Below are 18,504 nucleotides of genomic sequence, written 5' to 3'. Positions count from 1 at the left end.
GACGACCCTATGTCCCTTAAGGAAGACGACGTTCCTCCTCCCTTAAGTAAGGAACCTAGCTTGAGCCGCATTATCCTAGACAATAGGGATCTGTTTAGATCTTCCTTGCCTAACAAGCTACCGAAGGACCGGTTTATTATGCATTTAATCGACACTAGGGACTACAAGCCGATTAATTAACAGCCTTACTAGCTGTCTTATGCCTAATCGCTTAAACAGGAGTCTTAAATCGAGGAACTCTAGAAGCGTAGGTTAATTAACAAATCCTAATTAGCTTAGGGGAGCCCTGTGTTACTTGTACCTAAGCTAGGAGGGAAATGGCGAATGTGCGTTAATTTCAGGGCTCTAAATAACGCTACCGTTAAGGATCGATTCCCCCTGCCTCGGATTTCGGACTACTTAGATGCATTTTATAGTTTAAGGTACTTTACTAAGATTAACTTAACCTCCGGGTTCTAGCAATTAAAGGTAAAGGAAGAGGACTAGCATAAGACAGCGTTTAACACTCGCTAGGGCAAATACTACTTTAAGGTAATGCCCTTCGGCCTATGTAATACACCGGCAAGCTTCTAGAGCTTAATAAACGAAGCTCTAAGAAAGCACCTTTACAAGACATATATAGTTTACTTAGATAACATTGTGATTTTCTCTAAGACCCTAGAGGAACACGAAGTCTACTTAAAGGAAGTCCTAGATGTCCTGCGGTCTTAAGAGCTGTATTGCTCCCCTAAGAAATGTTATATTAGGGTTAAGGAATTCGACTTCTGTAGACATCGAGTAAGCTACAATTAAGTTAGGCCTATAGAAGACAAGATCTCTATTGTCAGAGATTAGCTATAGCCGACTAACACTTAAGAAGTGCGGCAGTTTATTAGGCTAGCTTCCTTCTACCGCAAGTACGTTAGAGACTTTGCTAGGCACGCTGCTCCGCTGTTAGACCTCCTTAAGGAAGATAACTTGCTACTGCGTGCTAAGAAGAAGCGCCCTATTAAGTAGACTGCCTAGTGTACTATCGCTTTTGCGAAGCTTAAGGAAGCCCTGTGTAGCGAGCTAGTCCTAATTATGCTAGACACTAAGAAGCCCTTTATTATTAAAACGGATGCAAGTAAGTAGGCGCTTGGTGCAGTCCTGCATTAAGCTAACTCTAATAGGAAATTACATCCGGTTGCTTTCGAGGGCCGCAAGCTGCAAGGGGCAGAACTAAACTATCTAGTGCACGAGAAGGAGCTCCTTACTATTAAGGAAGCCCTTCGAAAATGGAACTACTACATCGACAATAGGACCAAGACTTAAGTAATTACGGATTACTATAGCCTACAGTACCTAAAAACCTCGAAGACTCTAACTAAGCGACTTGCACGCTGGATTAAGGAGTTTTAAGCTTACAACATCGACATCCGCTACCGCAAGGGGAGTAAGGCTATAGTCCCTAATGCCCTCTCCTGCCGGCCGGACTTAATAGAAGGTACCCTAGCCAACATAGCCGGGGAGGGTTCTACATAGCCTAGGGATTAATTACTTGAACCCGCGGACTTCTTGACCGCTTTGCCTTACTCCTTTAAGGAGAACGCTACAAGGGGGACGATTATACGAGGATTCTCCGAGCGTAAGGTGGTTAATAGAGTAATCTATTTTAAAACTATAGGGGAGATGCCCGAGAACAAGAAGCTAAGCCGCTTAATTAAAAAGAAGGTGTTAGATCTTGTCCTTAAGGACGACCTCCTGTATTATCGCGAGGCTAATAGAAGCCTTATGCCCTACGTAGATCCGGAATTCCGGTAGGACTTCCTTAAACGCTGCTATAATAACTACGGGCACTTCGCACTGCCCGGCGTCTGTAGCATTCTTCGAGCGAGGGGCTAGTAGTGGTTACTTAAACAGGATGTTCATAACTACGCTTCCACTTGCCCTTAGTGTTAGGCTACGAAGAAGAAGTCCCGGAGTCCCCTGTAGGAGCCGCGATTCCACCAAGCTAATTCTAAGCTTAAGCTATTTAAGCGCTAGGCGATTAATGTTGTTAGTCTAATACCTGTTACACTTAATAGTAACAAGTACATTATTACAGCCGTAGATTATGCTACTAGTTGGCCGGTTGTAAGGGCTACCTCGAATTAAGAAACCGAGACGGTCGCTTGTTTTGTTTAAGAAGAGATCTATGCGAACTTTGGACCCCTAAGGGAAGTCCTTAGTAATAATAGATCTAACTTTATAAGCAAGGCGTTTAATATCCTTATAGATACCCTTCAAGCTAACTATAGGCTGACGACGCCCTACTATCCCCGCACGAATAGGAAGGTTAAGGCCTTGAACGGTATTCTCGGCCGGATCCTGTCTAAGATGTGCTATAGTAAAAGCGTGTACGCTTAGGACTTGTACCTTCCTAAGGCGCTGTATTTAAGCCGAATCCGGGCCTAGTCCGGTTGTGGATACAGCCCCTTCTTCCTCTTGTTCGGCCAGCAGCCCCGAATACTTAAGGATTATCCGTACCTGCGTCCGATGTAGCTTAAGCCCGAGGATCCTAAATCTAGGCATTAAGTAATGCAGAACGCTAGGACGATTGCCGTAGAAAAGCTGCTTACGAAAGCAGTAAGAGCCGGCGCTATTAGTGGACATACCTTTAAGGAGACTAATAGCAAGTTTATCGAGGGAGACTTTGTTCTTATCTTAAATAAGACTAAGACGAAGCTCTAGCCGACCTTCGTAGGTCCCTTTAAGGTAATTAAGCGAAGCTAGCTTAGTACGTATACCTTAGAGTCCCACGACGGATCTGTAGTTAAGCATTAGGTGCATAGTGATCGCCTTATCCGCGCTAACTACACTAGTTTCAGGGACTAGTAGAAGCGCTGTAGACAGGAGATTTTACTTAAGGCCGCTAGCTAGGAGTTTAAGGACTCCTTGCGTAATAATCTAGCACTAGATCTACGCTTAAGTTTCTCTACTCTAGCGACTATCCCTAAGCAGAAGTAGGACAAGTTGTCTTTATAGTAGCTTAAATAGTTAGGAGCCCTTCGATTCCTTTTAGGGGAGGGCAAACCTTTAGATTCTTTAAAAACTAACGATTAGCCAAAGTTTTAACACAAGCTTAAACTCGCTGCTAATAAGATCCGAAGGAAGTATAGAGATGTTTTACGCGCGAATCGAGATAATACTAAGGAGGTAGAGAAACTTAAGGCTACTCTCGAAAAGAAACGTCTTAGGGAGCTAAAGAAGTTAGCACCCTTAAGTTAGCCGGTTATACATCCGGTAAATGCAGCAGCAACATTAAGGGAAGACGCTTAAGTTAACCCTATTGTAGCAACTGTTCCTGTCCCTACAGAGCCTATTATAGAAGAAACGGAAGAGGAACTACTTGTAATCCCTTCCGAGCTCTAGGAGACTCTACTTGAACCCTAAGGGGAGTCGGGTAATAACGAGGACACTATTATAGTTGTTCCCCGTTAACGACCACCCTAGAACACAAGGGAAGCTCCTCGTAATCCTACGGTGTAGCTACGAAGGAAGCTAACCTTTAAGTCTAAACGAAAGGTTAATACGAGGGCCTGAGTTTAATAGATCCCCCGGAGGGTTTTTATTTTATGTTTTTTATACTTAAGGCTAGTCCTTAAGTGCTATTATACATTTATTCCGCGCTGGCCTTCTAGCGTCGTATCGCATTACATCGCATGTAGAAAAAAGAAAAACAAGAAAAACAACGCTTTTAGTGCTCCTGCTTAAGCCTATGAATTTTCCACCGATCCTACTTAGACCCGAATTAACCCTTCTTAGCCTGCTCCCTCTTAGCATCTTCTTCCTTCTTGGTAATAAGCTGCGTCTTTAGGGCTGACATTACCGCCTGCAAGTGCAGCATCTAAGGAGTAATGCCTTAATTAGCCCTAAGACGCACTTAAGCCCGCGAGAGAGCTATCTAGACGACTTAATACACGGAGTAGCGCTTGTTAAAGCGGTTGCGGTAGAGCTGCTCGATGTGCTCCGTGTACACGCGCGTACGTTAGCTGCCTTAAGGAACTGTTAGGCCCTCTACGCTATATGCTTAACGCCTATTATTAGCCCGAGGAGCCGTACTAAAAAACAGGTTCCCCTAGGTAGCGAAACCGCTTAAGGGGAGCACTAGCTCGTGTACAAGGCGGCCGGAGAAGGTTGGAATTAGGTCGTAATCATTAGTTAAGCCGGTCCGTGCTAGTATTAAGGTCTGATCGATAGCGTATAAGAGCCTCTCTCCTTCGTGCATTAGATCTACGAAATCCTCCGCTATATTATAGAACGGTAGGCTTAGAGATTAACGAGCTAGAGCTGGTGCGTTTCGAACCGGAGCTTAAACGGGAGCGGGCATAGTGCTCGGCTAAGGAGGCGGGCCCCGACGAGTACTTGAACTAGGGGGCCCTAGCGCTAGAGTGCCTTAACGATCGCCTATCGGGAAGAGGGCGGGGCTAGGCCTAGAGGAGCCTTGTTGCCCTATACGGAAGAGTAGAGGTGCGTTAGCCGGACGGGTCGTACGCCCAGCTTAAGGGTTGTCGCGGCGATATATGTTATCTATAGTTATAGGCATTCCTTAGGCGTAGTTCTTAGGAAGCTAGAAGGACAAAGGCCTAGCACCCGGAGATCTACCGAACCCCCTTAAAGGATCTAAGTAAGGACGCTCTAGCCGCGAAGGAGTAGTGTCTAGCTAGTCCTAATTATGCTAGACACTAAGAAGCCCTTTATTATTAAAACGGATGCAAGTAAGTAGGCGCTTGGTGCAGTCCTGCATTAAGCTAACTCTAATAGGAAATTACATCCGGTTGCTTTCGAGGGCCGCAAGCTGCAAGGGGCAGAACTAAACTATCTAGTGCACGAGAAGGAGCTCCTTACTATTAAGGAAGCCCTTCGAAAATGGAACTACTACATCGACAATAGGACCAAGACTTAAGTAATTACGGATTACTATAGCCTACAGTACCTAAAAACCTCGAAGACTCTAACTAAGCGACTTGCACGCTGGATTAAGGAGTTTTAAGCTTACAACATCGACATCCGCTACCGCAAGGGGAGTAAGGCTATAGTCCCTAATGCCCTCTCCTGCCGGCCGGACTTAATAGAAGGTACCCTAGCCAACATAGCCGGGGAGGGTTCTACATAGCCTAGGGATTAATTACTTGAACCCGCGGACTTCTTGACCGCTTTGCCTTACTCCTTTAAGGAGAACGCTACAAGGGGGACGATTATACGAGGATTCTCCGAGCGTAAGGTGGTTAATAGAGTAATCTATTTTAAAACTATAGGGGAGATGCCCGAGAACAAGAAGCTAAGCCGCTTAATTAAAAAGAAGGTGTTAGATCTTGTCCTTAAGGACGACCTCCTGTATTATCGCGAGGCTAATAGAAGCCTTATGCCCTACGTAGATCCGGAATTCCGGTAGGACTTCCTTAAACGCTGCTATAATAACTACGGGCACTTCGCACTGCCCGGCGTCTGTAGCATTCTTCGAGCGAGGGGCTAGTAGTGGTTACTTAAACAGGATGTTCATAACTACGCTTCCACTTGCCCTTAGTGTTAGGCTACGAAGAAGAAGTCCCGGAGTCCCCTGTAGGAGCCGCGATTCCACCAAGCTAATTCTAAGCTTAAGCTATTTAAGCGCTAGGCGATTAATGTTGTTAGTCTAATACCTGTTACACTTAATAGTAACAAGTACATTATTACAGCCGTAGATTATGCTACTAGTTGGCCGGTTGTAAGGGCTACCTCGAATTAAGAAACCGAGACGGTCGCTTGTTTTGTTTAAGAAGAGATCTATGCGAACTTTGGACCCCTAAGGGAAGTCCTTAGTAATAATAGATCTAACTTTATAAGCAAGGCGTTTAATATCCTTATAGATACCCTTCAAGCTAACTATAGGCTGACGACGCCCTACTATCCCCGCACGAATAGGAAGGTTAAGGCCTTGAACGGTATTCTCGGCCGGATCCTGTCTAAGATGTGCTATAGTAAAAGCGTGTACGCTTAGGACTTGTACCTTCCTAAGGCGCTGTATTTAAGCCGAATCCGGGCCTAGTCCGGTTGTGGATACAGCCCCTTCTTCCTCTTGTTCGGCCAGCAGCCCCGAATACTTAAGGATTATCCGTACCTGCGTCCGATGTAGCTTAAGCCCGAGGATCCTAAATCTAGGCATTAAGTAATGCAGAACGCTAGGACGATTGCCGTAGAAAAGCTGCTTACGAAAGCAGTAAGAGCCGGCGCTATTAGTGGACATACCTTTAAGGAGACTAATAGCAAGTTTATCGAGGGAGACTTTGTTCTTATCTTAAATAAGACTAAGACGAAGCTCTAGCCGACCTTCGTAGGTCCCTTTAAGGTAATTAAGCGAAGCTAGCTTAGTACGTATACCTTAGAGTCCCACGACGGATCTGTAGTTAAGCATTAGGTGCATAGTGATCGCCTTATCCGCGCTAACTACACTAGTTTCAGGGACTAGTAGAAGCGCTGTAGACAGGAGATTTTACTTAAGGCCGCTAGCTAGGAGTTTAAGGACTCCTTGCGTAATAATCTAGCACTAGATCTACGCTTAAGTTTCTCTACTCTAGCGACTATCCCTAAGCAGAAGTAGGACAAGTTGTCTTTATAGTAGCTTAAATAGTTAGGAGCCCTTCGATTCCTTTTAGGGGAGGGCAAACCTTTAGATTCTTTAAAAACTAACGATTAGCCAAAGTTTTAACACAAGCTTAAACTCGCTGCTAATAAGATCCGAAGGAAGTATAGAGATGTTTTACGCGCGAATCGAGATAATACTAAGGAGGTAGAGAAACTTAAGGCTACTCTCGAAAAGAAACGTCTTAGGGAGCTAAAGAAGTTAGCACCCTTAAGTTAGCCGGTTATACATCCGGTAAATGCAGCAGCAACATTAAGGGAAGACGCTTAAGTTAACCCTATTGTAGCAACTGTTCCTGTCCCTACAGAGCCTATTATAGAAGAAACGGAAGAGGAACTACTTGTAATCCCTTCCGAGCTCTAGGAGACTCTACTTGAACCCTAAGGGGAGTCGGGTAATAACGAGGACACTATTATAGTTGTTCCCCGTTAACGACCACCCTAGAACACAAGGGAAGCTCCTCGTAATCCTACGGTGTAGCTACGAAGGAAGCTAACCTTTAAGTCTAAACGAAAGGTTAATACGAGGGCCTGAGTTTAATAGATCCCCCGGAGGGTTTTTATTTTATGTTTTTTATACTTAAGGCTAGTCCTTAAGTGCTATTATACATTTATTCCGCGCTGGCCTTCTAGCGTCGTATCGCATTACATCGCATGTAGAAAAAAGAAAAACAAGAAAAACAACGCTTTTAGTGCTCCTGCTTAAGCCTATGAATTTTCCACCGATCCTACTTAGACCCGAATTAACCCTTCTTAGCCTGCTCCCTCTTAGCATCTTCTTCCTTCTTGGTAATAAGCTGCGTCTTTAGGGCTGACATTACCGCCTGCAAGTGCAGCATCTAAGGAGTAATGCCTTAATTAGCCCTAAGACGCACTTAAGCCCGCGAGAGAGCTATCTAGACGACTTAATACACGGAGTAGCGCTTGTTAAAGCGGTTGCGGTAGAGCTGCTCGATGTGCTCCGTGTACACGCGCGTACGTTAGCTGCCTTAAGGAACTGTTAGGCCCTCTACGCTATATGCTTAACGCCTATTATTAGCCCGAGGAGCCGTACTAAAAAACAGGTTCCCCTAGGTAGCGAAACCGCTTAAGGGGAGCACTAGCTCGTGTACAAGGCGGCCGGAGAAGGTTGGAATTAGGTCGTAATCATTAGTTAAGCCGGTCCGTGCTAGTATTAAGGTCTGATCGATAGCGTATAAGAGCCTCTCTCCTTCGTGCATTAGATCTACGAAATCCTCCGCTATATTATAGAACGGTAGGCTTAGAGATTAACGAGCTAGAGCTGGTGCGTTTCGAACCGGAGCTTAAACGGGAGCGGGCATAGTGCTCGGCTAAGGAGGCGGGCCCCGACGAGTACTTGAACTAGGGGGCCCTAGCGCTAGAGTGCCTTAACGATCGCCTATCGGGAAGAGGGCGGGGCTAGGCCTAGAGGAGCCTTGTTGCCCTATACGGAAGAGTAGAGGTGCGTTAGCCGGACGGGTCGTACGCCCAGCTTAAGGGTTGTCGCGGCGATATATGTTATCTATAGTTATAGGCATTCCTTAGGCGTAGTTCTTAGGAAGCTAGAAGGACAAAGGCCTAGCACCCGGAGATCTACCGAACCCCCTTAAAGGATCTAAGTAAGGACGCTCTAGCCGCGAAGGAGTAGTGTCTATCTCCTTACGAGCAGACAAAGGACCCCTTAAGTTAGGAGAACGAGCTGCGACAGCTATTAAGTTAATGTCCTCTATATCGGCGATATTCGTCTAACTAGTAAGGAATAGGTTAAGCAGCTACGTAACTCTACCGGATCCAGAATCGAAAGGTCTAGGGCTAGAAGGCGTCGGGCTTAAGGGCACTTAGATAGGCTCTTCTAGGAGCGGAATTAAGACTTCCTCCTTAAAGTCTACCTACTCGTCCTCCGTATCGTCATTACCTTCCTTAGCCTTCGGGTTCCTCTTCTTAGTCCTAGTCTTTCCTTAGAGTTTAGAATCTCTAACCGAACAGCGATTATAGTAGTTAGTATAGCTGTAGTTAGTATAGCAGCTAAAGCAGCCTCTACTACTACGGCATAACTTAAAGGGACTAGCCTTACGCTTGCCGGACTCGCAGCTACAGTTGCCTTCTTAAGGGCTGCTACTAAGAGCTTAAGTAAAAAGAGAGACTAGACGCTATTGCTTGCAGGCCCTAATAAGGTAACCGTCCGATTTACGCTAGTCCAAGCTACGCAGATCGCCTAGCTTAAACGCTTAAAGTCCATCGATTAAGGCATTAAGTTAGGAAATCGTAAAGGCAGCTAGAAATTGCCGAAGGTACTTAATAGGCGCATTCGACACTATGATTAGATAATACATTACTTCCCTTATCTATGCGTCCGTAACCGCGATGCAATTGGAGGCTGGGCTAGGAGTAAGGAGAGCTTTAAGTCGAGCGCCGACAGAGGCGTATATAGCCGTGCTATTAATGTTTCCTTAAGGGTCGAAGCGATCTAGCTTAGGGTACAAGCTACGAAGATCCGGAGAGCGGTTAAGGACGTTGCGAGGCATCGTAGGGTCCTAACCTTGTGCGGCAGTGCGACTCCTTAAGCTACGGCCCTAGTTCGCTAGTTAAGGGTTACGCTAAGGGATTTCGTAATTGTTGCTTGTAGGAGCGCGTGTGCCTAGTAGCTTAGACCTAAGGCTTAAGGCAGATATATTAAGCCTATCTCGATAAGCATCGTATGCCGACTTGTAACCGGTAGCTTGCTTATACCCGAATTTGGTATACTCTATACGGTTACGCCGAGACATAATATTAGGCTAGACGTAGAGTTTCCTTAAAGCGAACTTGTCTATTAATTCTTAGGTGGCAGCAGCTCGTAACGGCTGCTTCTTGCTGCTTAAGACTGAGCCGAATGCTTAAGTTAACATCCTTGCATCTAAGTATCCGCGCTTAACTATGTTAATAGCACTTTAAACAGCCTTCGCAGGAGGGAACTTAGGGGCTAGTTTACGAGGAGATCGACGGAGCTGCTTGTCGACCTTGTCGTCCTTACTCTTATTGTCTTTCTTACGCTTATCTTCGTTACCCTTCGCTATAGCGACTGTTGCTTAAGGTATGTTATAAGGTTGTAAGGTGTAGTAATTGTAGACTATATAAAGGTCTAAAGAAAAGGGAAGGAAAGGGTTGCGGAAGTTAATAAAAGAGAGAGGGTTTAAAAAGAAAAACGCAGTTGCTTTTGTGCCCTTGGAGGGGCGACCTGCTAGTAAATTCGACTATATGCCAGCAGTTACTAGCTTAAGGCTTGTAATAGTACGTAAATTAGATTATTTACCTACTAGAATTAGCTAGACGATTGCACTTAAGCCCTTACCTTCCGAGCAATTACGGACCTCCTAGATTACGCTCGTTTATTCGCGATCACGGACACCTACTTAAGAGCATTAGCATGTAACCTGAGCCTTTAATTAAGGTTGTTACGAACGCTTAAGGTCACGCATTCACTAAAGGGGAGGAAAGGGGAGGATGTTCAAAAACACTAAGAACCTCGCTTAGGTTTACTTAAACCCTTGAAGCCTTAGGCACCGTTTTACTTAAAGGCTCGTTATTATTACATAACTCGCTCGTTTTAGTTAGTCTATATAGCTTAAGGGCCTTCGCCCTCATAAATCAGTATCATTCTTTTTCCGCTTTTTGATCACCTTCTTGGCCGACTAGCGGATCTCCTTCCTGCGACCATGTGGGCAACCGGTTCAGTCTCTGCTACTAGTTCCGGGATTGTGTCCTGCTTCGCCTCCATCAACTCACCTTATGGCAGTCCCGCACTGCATGACATCGCTTGAGCAGCAGGAGATCGGGCCAACCATTGAGCAATCCGGGATGAAAGCGCAAGTGCCTGGCGGGGACATGGGCGCGTGGCCGAAGAGATGGAAGTCAAATTCTACTGGCCGGGATCTTTGTAGCCCTGCGACCTCCGCATACACACTCTTCGAAGCGAACCTCGCCTATCGCCCGATCTCGATCGTAGGTACCGTCCGGAATGAATGGCAGCGCCGTGTAGCCATGCTTCAAGGCGAACGACGGCATCAAAGTCGGAGATCGTTCCGAAAAGTCCAAGCAATCGAGGAGATCAGCTCGGTGAGTGTCATTTCAGAGGGCAAGTCACCACGAGCACGCCCGGAAGCTCGCATGCTTCGACCTGCTCTTCGTTTCGGCGGGACGTGAGCACCGGATCTGGCTGGTGGTCTAGACTCACGCTCCACAAGCTTTGCAGTCGGGTTGCATCCAATGTGTCTATTATGGTCTCGACAGTTCGCGTGTTCGTCCGCATCTGGCCCTTCCACCGAAGCTCCATATCAAATTCACCGTGATACATGCATGCCGTGAGTTGGCTGCATATGGTAGTAATGGGAGCCACCATCTGTCCGGACCGTCATGGCTTTCGACGGAGACGGCAGAACATCAACGTGTCAACGAGGCGTGCTTGACCATGAATACTGCATCGCGAGACGGGACGATTGGAAGCAAGTCCTCTTTCAGCCGCTCATGTACCTTACAGACGTGGCAATCTGGGCCGTTCATTCGATGCTTTGATCCACAAAGCCATCCTCACGCAGCCAACTCTTTGCAATGCGCGCAATATTGGACATGGGCAAGATGCAGTCGTCGGAGTGATGTGTATGCGCCGTCGGGGTTGACAGCGAGATCTATTCCCAAGATGCATCACGTCGAGGTGTCAACGATGTATACACGCTGCCAGTCGCATCGATCACCTGGCTTCTCGTGTATATATGAACAGTCCTCCTCACCTTCTCAACTCACGATACATCCATCAACAGCTCATTCCGACCGAGCTCCTCTTTTCCTCATCCTACCAAGTCCGAATCTCATCCTCTCCTTCCACCATGAAGTTCAGCAACGCTGTTCGCTGCGTCCTGGGAAGCGTCCTGCTCGCCAACGCACAGGTATGATCCGTCCAAACCCTTGTGCCAATTTCTCTTCTGACAGACTCAGGTGGACCTTGGGACCGCCGCCAGCTTCGGCGCTCTTGCCCCAGCTGGAGTCACAAACACTGGCGACACTGTCATTAACGGCGATGTCGGAACCACAGGCACATGTGAGTCGCACGAATGAAGCAAAAAGACCTTCTCACAGCGCTGACATTCGCACCAGCTGTGACCGGCTTCCCTCCCGGCGTATACACCGGAAGCCTGTACATCGGAGACGGCGTCGCCGCTCAAGCCCAAGCCGACTCCACCGCAGCCTTCAACCAAGGTCAAGCCCTCACTCCGACCCAAGACTTCGGCGCCCTCGCCGAACTCGGTGGTCTCGTCGTCGGTCCAGGAGTCTACAGCTTCGACTCTGCCGTTGACCTCACCGGCGTGTTGACCCTCTCAGGCGCTGGAACCTACGTCTTTCAGATCGGATCCAGCCTCACCACCGCCAGCGCCTCGGTCGTTGCCTTGACCAATGGAGCCAGGGCCTGTGATGTTTACTTCATCGTCCGCTCCGCCGCCACCATTGGCACGGACAGCAACTTCGCTGGAAACATCCTCGCGGGTACTGGCATCACTCTCAACACTGGGGCGACTGTTGCCGGCGGTTTGTATGCTGGCTCTGCCGTCACACTCGACTCCAACACCGTGTCTTCGTGCGGCGGCGCGACTCCTCCAAGCAGCTCCAGCACGACTGTTTCGGCGACATCCGCTTCTACTACCGTCAGCGTGACTGCTAGCACGACATCCGAGCCATCGTCCAGCACAACTGTTTCGACTACGGCTTCCGTTCCTACTATGACTACAGCTCAAACGTCGACTACTCAGAAGTCCACGACTGAAAAGTCGACCACCAAGGTATGACTGTCTCCCTTCATCTCACACTCGCATGAACGTGAAGCTTACATGTCTCATCAGGCCACGACCACAACGGGCAAATCGACCTTCACCACAGTTACCAAGACGACCAAGAAGACTACTACGACTCAGAAGAACACCCCGCCGGCTTACCCGACTACTACTACCACCAAGAAAGCGACCACAACAACTAAGAAGGCCACTACAACAACGAAGAAGGCTGAGACGACAACAACCAAGAAAGCCACGACAACAACCAAGCAGGCCACGACAACGACCAAGAAAGCTGAGACGACAACCAAGAAGGCCGAGACGACAACAACCAAGAAAGCTGAGACGACAACAACCAAGAAGGCCGAGACGACAACAACCATGAAAGCCGAGACAACAACCAAAAAGGCAACGACAACAACACAGAAGGCTACTACATCGACCGAAAAAGCCACAACAACAACCAAGAAGCCCACCTCTACAACCACCACCAAGGTCACATCCACTACTACCAAGGGCCCAGCACCACCTCCCCCACCTCCAACCAAGCCAGCACCTCCTCCAGCCCCGGCTCCTCCAACTCCGAAACCGGCTCCGCCTCCACCTGCGCCGCCTGCTCCGCCTGCTCCACCCGCAGCTCCAAAGGAGTGATCGAATCCTTAAGACGACGCTTCAAACGCGCGAGACATTCTTTTCCACGGCCAAAGCAGAACAGTATACATCTACATGACATTTCGTGTTTCATTCCCAGGCATGCTGAAGTAACACGGACGGATGACGAAAGGAGGAAGAAGAACGAATTTTGGCGGCGTTGTCAATGAATCTCCAACCTCGTTTGATCTACGTATACATTCTTACGAATAAACTTCTTGACGGCAAAGACGGTTTTCATTTCAAGTTCGTCAATACAGGTCGGCTTTCCCGGCTGTACAAATCAGTCTCAATGATGCAAGACCAGAACGTCAATGCCGACAAAGAGAGAGTATCGTGGAATCAGCATTGACAAGACCCTTTGAGTCTCAGTGACTCCTTTCGATAGCTTACATCCGCGCCTCAGACCGCTGCAGATCTCATAGTGATCAGGGTTCACATTACCGCAAATCAAAGCTCCACCTCCTCGTCCTTCGCGTACACCCGCGCCCACTCCTTCGCCCTTTCAACATACCCACCTCTATCCGTCTCAAACTCGCGGGCCAACACACACCCCATCTCCGGATCCGACATCATCGCCTGCACACTCAACAAAACCGCCCCGATCGTCAACACCGGACTCCATCCTTCCCGAAGGATATCCATGCCGATGAAGCCAGTCTCAATGTCGACGTTGGGGTGGTAGATCTTCGTCTTAAAGCGCACGGCAGGTGGCTGAAGCGGATAGTCGTAAGGATACTGGATAATCAGCTCGAAGCGTCCGCCTGCGTAGGGTGAGTCTTTCGGACCGGAGATGATGGCGGTCCAGGTGAGGATGTTGCTTTCATCGTCGGGTTTTGCGAAGCAGTTGGGAGGAGGGTCGCGGGTGAAGTTTTCGAGCTCTTTTTCGAGGCGGCGTTGTGTTGAAGGGGAGGTCATTCTGTGGTGGTATTGGAAGAGTGCGTGAGTGAGATGATGGTGTGTGCAGCGATTCGAAATTGTAGCTGTGGTAAGCAGAGAGGCAGAGGAATCGAGGTCTGCGGTCTTGGTATACTTTGCCTCCGCAGGCAGACGCCTTGTGATCTGCGTGTACAAGAATACCGAACTTCGAGTCAGACCGGAGCTCGCTTGTGCCGCAGTGCCGAGCAGTGAGGCCCTGAACATTGCAAACAGTCATCGCATATTCCAGATTCATTGTTGTGTTGTCTGTCGGTGTCGAGGAAAGATTCGATTCCGACCAGGACTGCGGCGGACACAGCTCCCGGCGAACACGAAGTGACCATGACCATGTCCAATTCCGAGACCTCCGCATCATTCAAAGGGCGTCGATGAACTTTCAATTCTATGAACATCAACATCCTTCGAGAAGTCTCCGAAACCTGAACATCAACTACCTCCCGTACAACTTACGACAAACAATCACAGTATCTACGCAATGTCCACCACCTGGCCACCCGCCGAAGGCCTCTGCTCGCCCACCGTCTCCCGCAAAGACGCCGTCTTCTCCATCTACGCCTCAACCACCATCTCCGCCTCCGCCGCCTCCGTCCTCGAAACAGTCCTCAACGTCTCCTCCTACCCGCAATGGAACACCTTCATCCCCAAAGCTTCCATCACCAGCCAACCCGCCGACTCCGACTCCCCTGACGACCACAGCCACATGCAAGTCGGCAGCATCATGACCTTCCACGCAGTCATGAACTCCTCCAAACCACAAAGCGCGACGGAAACAAGTCTGCAAGTCACGGACATCTCAACGCCAGAGAAGAAGAGCACATACATATCCCAGGAAACATTGGATAGCGAACCGGCGTATACCGCGGATTTGGACAAAGTGTACCGGGTGTGTTGGAAGTCGTACGGCGGGTTCGCGTCGAGAGGACTGAGGAGTGAAAGGTTTCATGAGATTATCGTCAAGAGCGAGAATGAGTGCGAGGTGAGGACGTGGGAGGTGATGGGGGGTGCGCTGGCGAATGTTGTCAAGTGGATGTATCATAAGACGCTGCAGCAGAAGTTTCGGTTGTGGGTGGATGATTTGAAGAAGTATTGTGAGGGAGGGCAGGCTGTTCCGTCCACGCAGTGAGCATTGCGGGAGGATCGGGCTGCTGGCTAGGATTGGGAAGCAAATGCTGCTTCGAAGAGCGGGTCAGGAATATCATGGACGAAGATACCTAAACAAAAGTGGACTGAACTGGCATAAGGCGCGATGGGACGTGTTGGCAAAGTCTTCAGCTTCGGGACTGAGGTCTTTCGAGGCCTGGCCGCTGGAAAAGGTCGAGTCTATGACACCCCGAACCAAACCTCGCTCGCCAGAGGCGACACACATGTTGCGGCACCATTTGCTGGCAGCTGGCGACAACGATCCTAGCAGCTGGCAGACCGAGGAGTTCCTCGGAGAGTTTGGAAAAAAGACAGCGGTTCTTTCACGCAGCCATCTATGTCCGCGACACCCATGCGGCCTCCCAACAACCGTCACCAGGCCCCCCGCTCTGTTCATTCACATACAAGCAGCGATTCGTCCGCACGGAGTGCTTAAGCTTCACGGTCGAAGCACTCGTCTGCTCGGTCAGTTGTGGGCGACCGGATGTATCGCCCACGCACAACTTTATTCGCCAGAAAGCCAGCGGACAGCCATCTGGTATATCAATCAACCAATGGAGCCTCGTGGTGCTCGCCGGAATCACGAGCGTCATGGTTGACCGCCTGCGCAACGGACAGGACTGCTCGATCGCATGTAGGCATGCCCAAATTATATACAGAGCCGCGGCTGGCGACAAGAGAAGCTTCGACACAACGCGATTTGCACGTGAAAATGCGGGCACCAAGCAGGTCGTTCCACACAAATCACACAACTGCAAGCGCCACACGATGCTCTCGCTCTCAGGAAACTCTCCATTTCAAACCACCGTCATGCCTACGACATCTTCCCATGCGCCTCATCGATATCGTCCATCACGCCTCCAGATTGTGGCGCACCTGACGATGAAGTGGGGAAACAGAACCTGGAATCGGTGAGACCCCCTTCTGCACCACGCTCCGCCACAAAAACTTGGAAGCGGCTCGCCAAGACATGACGACTTGAATCGCTCAGAGTTCACGCCGTGCCACAAATCGCAACGACTGTTTACCCCATCGGGCATATGCGTTGCTTTACAGCCTATCAAGTGGCTGTTGCATATTGCGGAACCACAATCTTTCCAAGGATCGGAAGCGTGTCCGTGTTGACCGTGTCGAATCTTTGGTTCACCACTTTGTGGGAGCTTTGAGGATGAGGTCACCGACATCAACACAGGACAGCTCGTCATGCATGTGGGAAATAATATAATAGGTACCACTGCCTGAAGCATTATTTTCTTCACACTCTTGCATCCAACGACCCCATCTCTCTCACGAACAAAACACTTCAACCACACCCACACAAAACCCGAATACATCAATCATCATGGACGCCGCCGCCGCCGCTCTCAACAAGTTCATGTGAGCAGACCTCTCCTCCCATCCTACACAGGGTCGACTCGCTGACCAGCATTCCAATCTCTAGCTCAGGTCAGCCCAAATCCGACTCCAAGACCGAGCAAGACACCTCCTCTTCGGTCAAGGCCTCCTCGGCGGAGATCAGCTCGGCGGAGACAGCCTCGGCGAACACGACCGTTGACACCACGACCGTAGGAGCCGACGACACCACGGTTGAACAGGAGATCGCACCGGCCGGTTCGTTCTCAAGTCATATCACGTTTGCGGCCAATTTTCGCTGACGCTGTACGTAGTGGAGCATGAAACTGTGAAGCGTGAATACGAGACCCGCGAGCAAGAGAAGGTCGAGACCGAAAGGCATCAAGCAAGTAACAACAGATTTCCTCCCATTAGTCAATCAATCTATGCACTCTCAATACAAAACCAAACAATTCCCAAAATGCCGTCCTCTCTCGTGATTCGCTACCTTCGTGGACGTGATGCTTCATTCCGATGCCATGCCCTCCTCGTCCTTTTCGTCGTGAGGTGGAGGAACTCCGGAGATTTTCCGGAGATCGGCGATGCTATTGGCTTGTCAGCGAATTCGGGATTTTCACAACAACTCACGACTCACCTCATCTTCTCTTTCAACAACCCTTTGCCGTAGCGCCTCCTCATGCTGCCACCAAACTTTCCCTCCTTGTGCGGCGCAGGCTGAAATTCATCGTTAGCATCAATGACAAGGTATGTCAGGCGCGATGAGGAGAATACTTACACGAATTGGCAGATCGTCTGACTTGGGCTCCTCGGACATCTCGGTCGGGTCCGTGGAGTTTTGGAATTGCTGCGACGACTCCGACAAGGGCAGCGTGTCGTCCGCCATCAGATTCGGAGAGCTCGACGGCAGGTCGGAGAGAGAGATGGTGGGGAGTGGGAAGGTGTCCGGGATGAGAGTGTCATCGCCATCCTCCTCTTCCATGGCAGCATTCTCGTCTTCCATCTCAACGCTCTCCTCTTCCATCTCAAGACCATCCTCTTCCATCTCAGCGTCCTGCCCATCTGCAGGCTCAGAGCTGATTCCCGCCATCTCATCGACGACCGTCTTCGAGCCATCAAGTATGACCTGGAGTTTCTGGAGGTGGCTCTCAAAGTTGGGATTGTCGTTGCCGTTGTAGAGGAAGTGGCGCTTTAGCGTTCTGAACTCGCGGAGTGCTTCATCGTACAACTGATCGACTTCCTGGTAGTCGTCCACGACCCGTACGAGGAGTGCCATGAGCTGGACTCGATGGAACCTGTTGAGCTTCGGATAGTTGTCGAGAAGGTCGTCCGCGGCTTCGGCGAATGCGGCGTTCTGCCCGCGATGAAACATGTCGTACACGTCGTCGATTGAGTCGAGGAGATTCGGTTGTTGAGCTGTGGGATTCGCCATCTTGGTATTGATGATGTTGAATGTTGTTCGGGTCGTGGTCGATGTCAGGAAAAAAGAGATACGGATAGCTGGCGTGGGCGTTTGGTTTGAGAGGGAGAAGAGCAATTGGAGATGATGTTCAAAAAGAGGAGATTGTGCAAGTGCAAAGTGACACCTTGATGTTGCTGCAGAAGCGAAGAGACGGAGGAAGGGAAGATAAAACTAATTGAAATAGGGTGAAGCGGGAAGCCTCGTTTGTGCATTCCTGCACTTTCCACGAGAAGTTCCCGTAAGTGACGCGCGAGCAAACGAAGAAATCATGCATCCAAACACTCACAATTCCACCTAGCAACCCGCTCAGCCCGAGAATCAGCCGGAAACCTCATCGCAACCTCGAGATTTTCAACAATCACGCCGACAACAACAACAGACATCTAACGCAATGAAAGCTAACAATGATGTACTGTGCGTGCAGCGCGGCGCATGGGCAAACAAGACCTGCCCTGCCAGGGCAATTGGCCTGCTACAAAGCGTGAAGGCCCGCTGCAGTCTCCTGCAGAACAAAGGTATTGGCTGCAGTCCATTGCTAAC

General features: G+C 49.2%; 4 protein-coding genes across 4 annotated transcripts; 2 read left to right on the top strand and 2 right to left on the bottom strand.

Annotated features, from left to right (window-relative positions):
* Nucleotides 1–11,483: 11,483 nt before the first annotated feature.
* Nucleotides 11,484–13,073, top strand: MYCGRDRAFT_92219 (uncharacterized protein; the record flags this gene model as incomplete). Its single annotated transcript, XM_003854097.1, has 4 exons — nt 11,484–11,543; nt 11,593–11,695; nt 11,752–12,431; nt 12,492–13,073. 4 exons carry the CDS (start codon nt 11,484–11,486, stop codon nt 13,071–13,073), a joined length of 1,425 nt encoding a protein of 474 aa, XP_003854145.1.
* Nucleotides 13,074–13,523: 450 nt separating this feature from the next.
* MYCGRDRAFT_92218 (uncharacterized protein) lies at nt 13,524–13,991 on the bottom strand (the record flags this gene model as incomplete). Its single annotated transcript, XM_003854095.1, has 1 exon — nt 13,524–13,991. One exon carries the CDS (start codon nt 13,989–13,991, stop codon nt 13,524–13,526), a length of 468 nt encoding a protein of 155 aa, XP_003854143.1.
* A 493-nt stretch (nt 13,992–14,484) lies between these two features.
* MYCGRDRAFT_39363 (uncharacterized protein) lies at nt 14,485–15,135 on the top strand (the record flags this gene model as incomplete). The annotated part of the gene is made up of 1 exon (XM_003854098.1): nt 14,485–15,135. A coding segment is annotated over one exon (651 nt), but the record flags the coding sequence as incomplete, so codon positions are not given.
* Nucleotides 15,136–17,010: 1,875 nt separating this feature from the next.
* MYCGRDRAFT_92216 (uncharacterized protein) lies at nt 17,011–17,934 on the bottom strand (the record flags this gene model as incomplete). Its single annotated transcript, XM_003854094.1, has 3 exons — nt 17,011–17,089; nt 17,140–17,219; nt 17,281–17,934. 3 exons carry the CDS (start codon nt 17,932–17,934, stop codon nt 17,011–17,013), a joined length of 813 nt encoding a protein of 270 aa, XP_003854142.1.
* Nucleotides 17,935–18,504: the final 570 nt, after the last annotated feature.

This window comes from Zymoseptoria tritici, chromosome 3, assembly GCF_000219625.1.
Source record: "Zymoseptoria tritici IPO323 chromosome 3, whole genome shotgun sequence".
Taxonomy (NCBI): domain Eukaryota; kingdom Fungi; phylum Ascomycota; class Dothideomycetes; order Mycosphaerellales; family Mycosphaerellaceae; genus Zymoseptoria; species Zymoseptoria tritici.
This window is presented reverse-complemented; position numbering and strand designations above follow the sequence as displayed.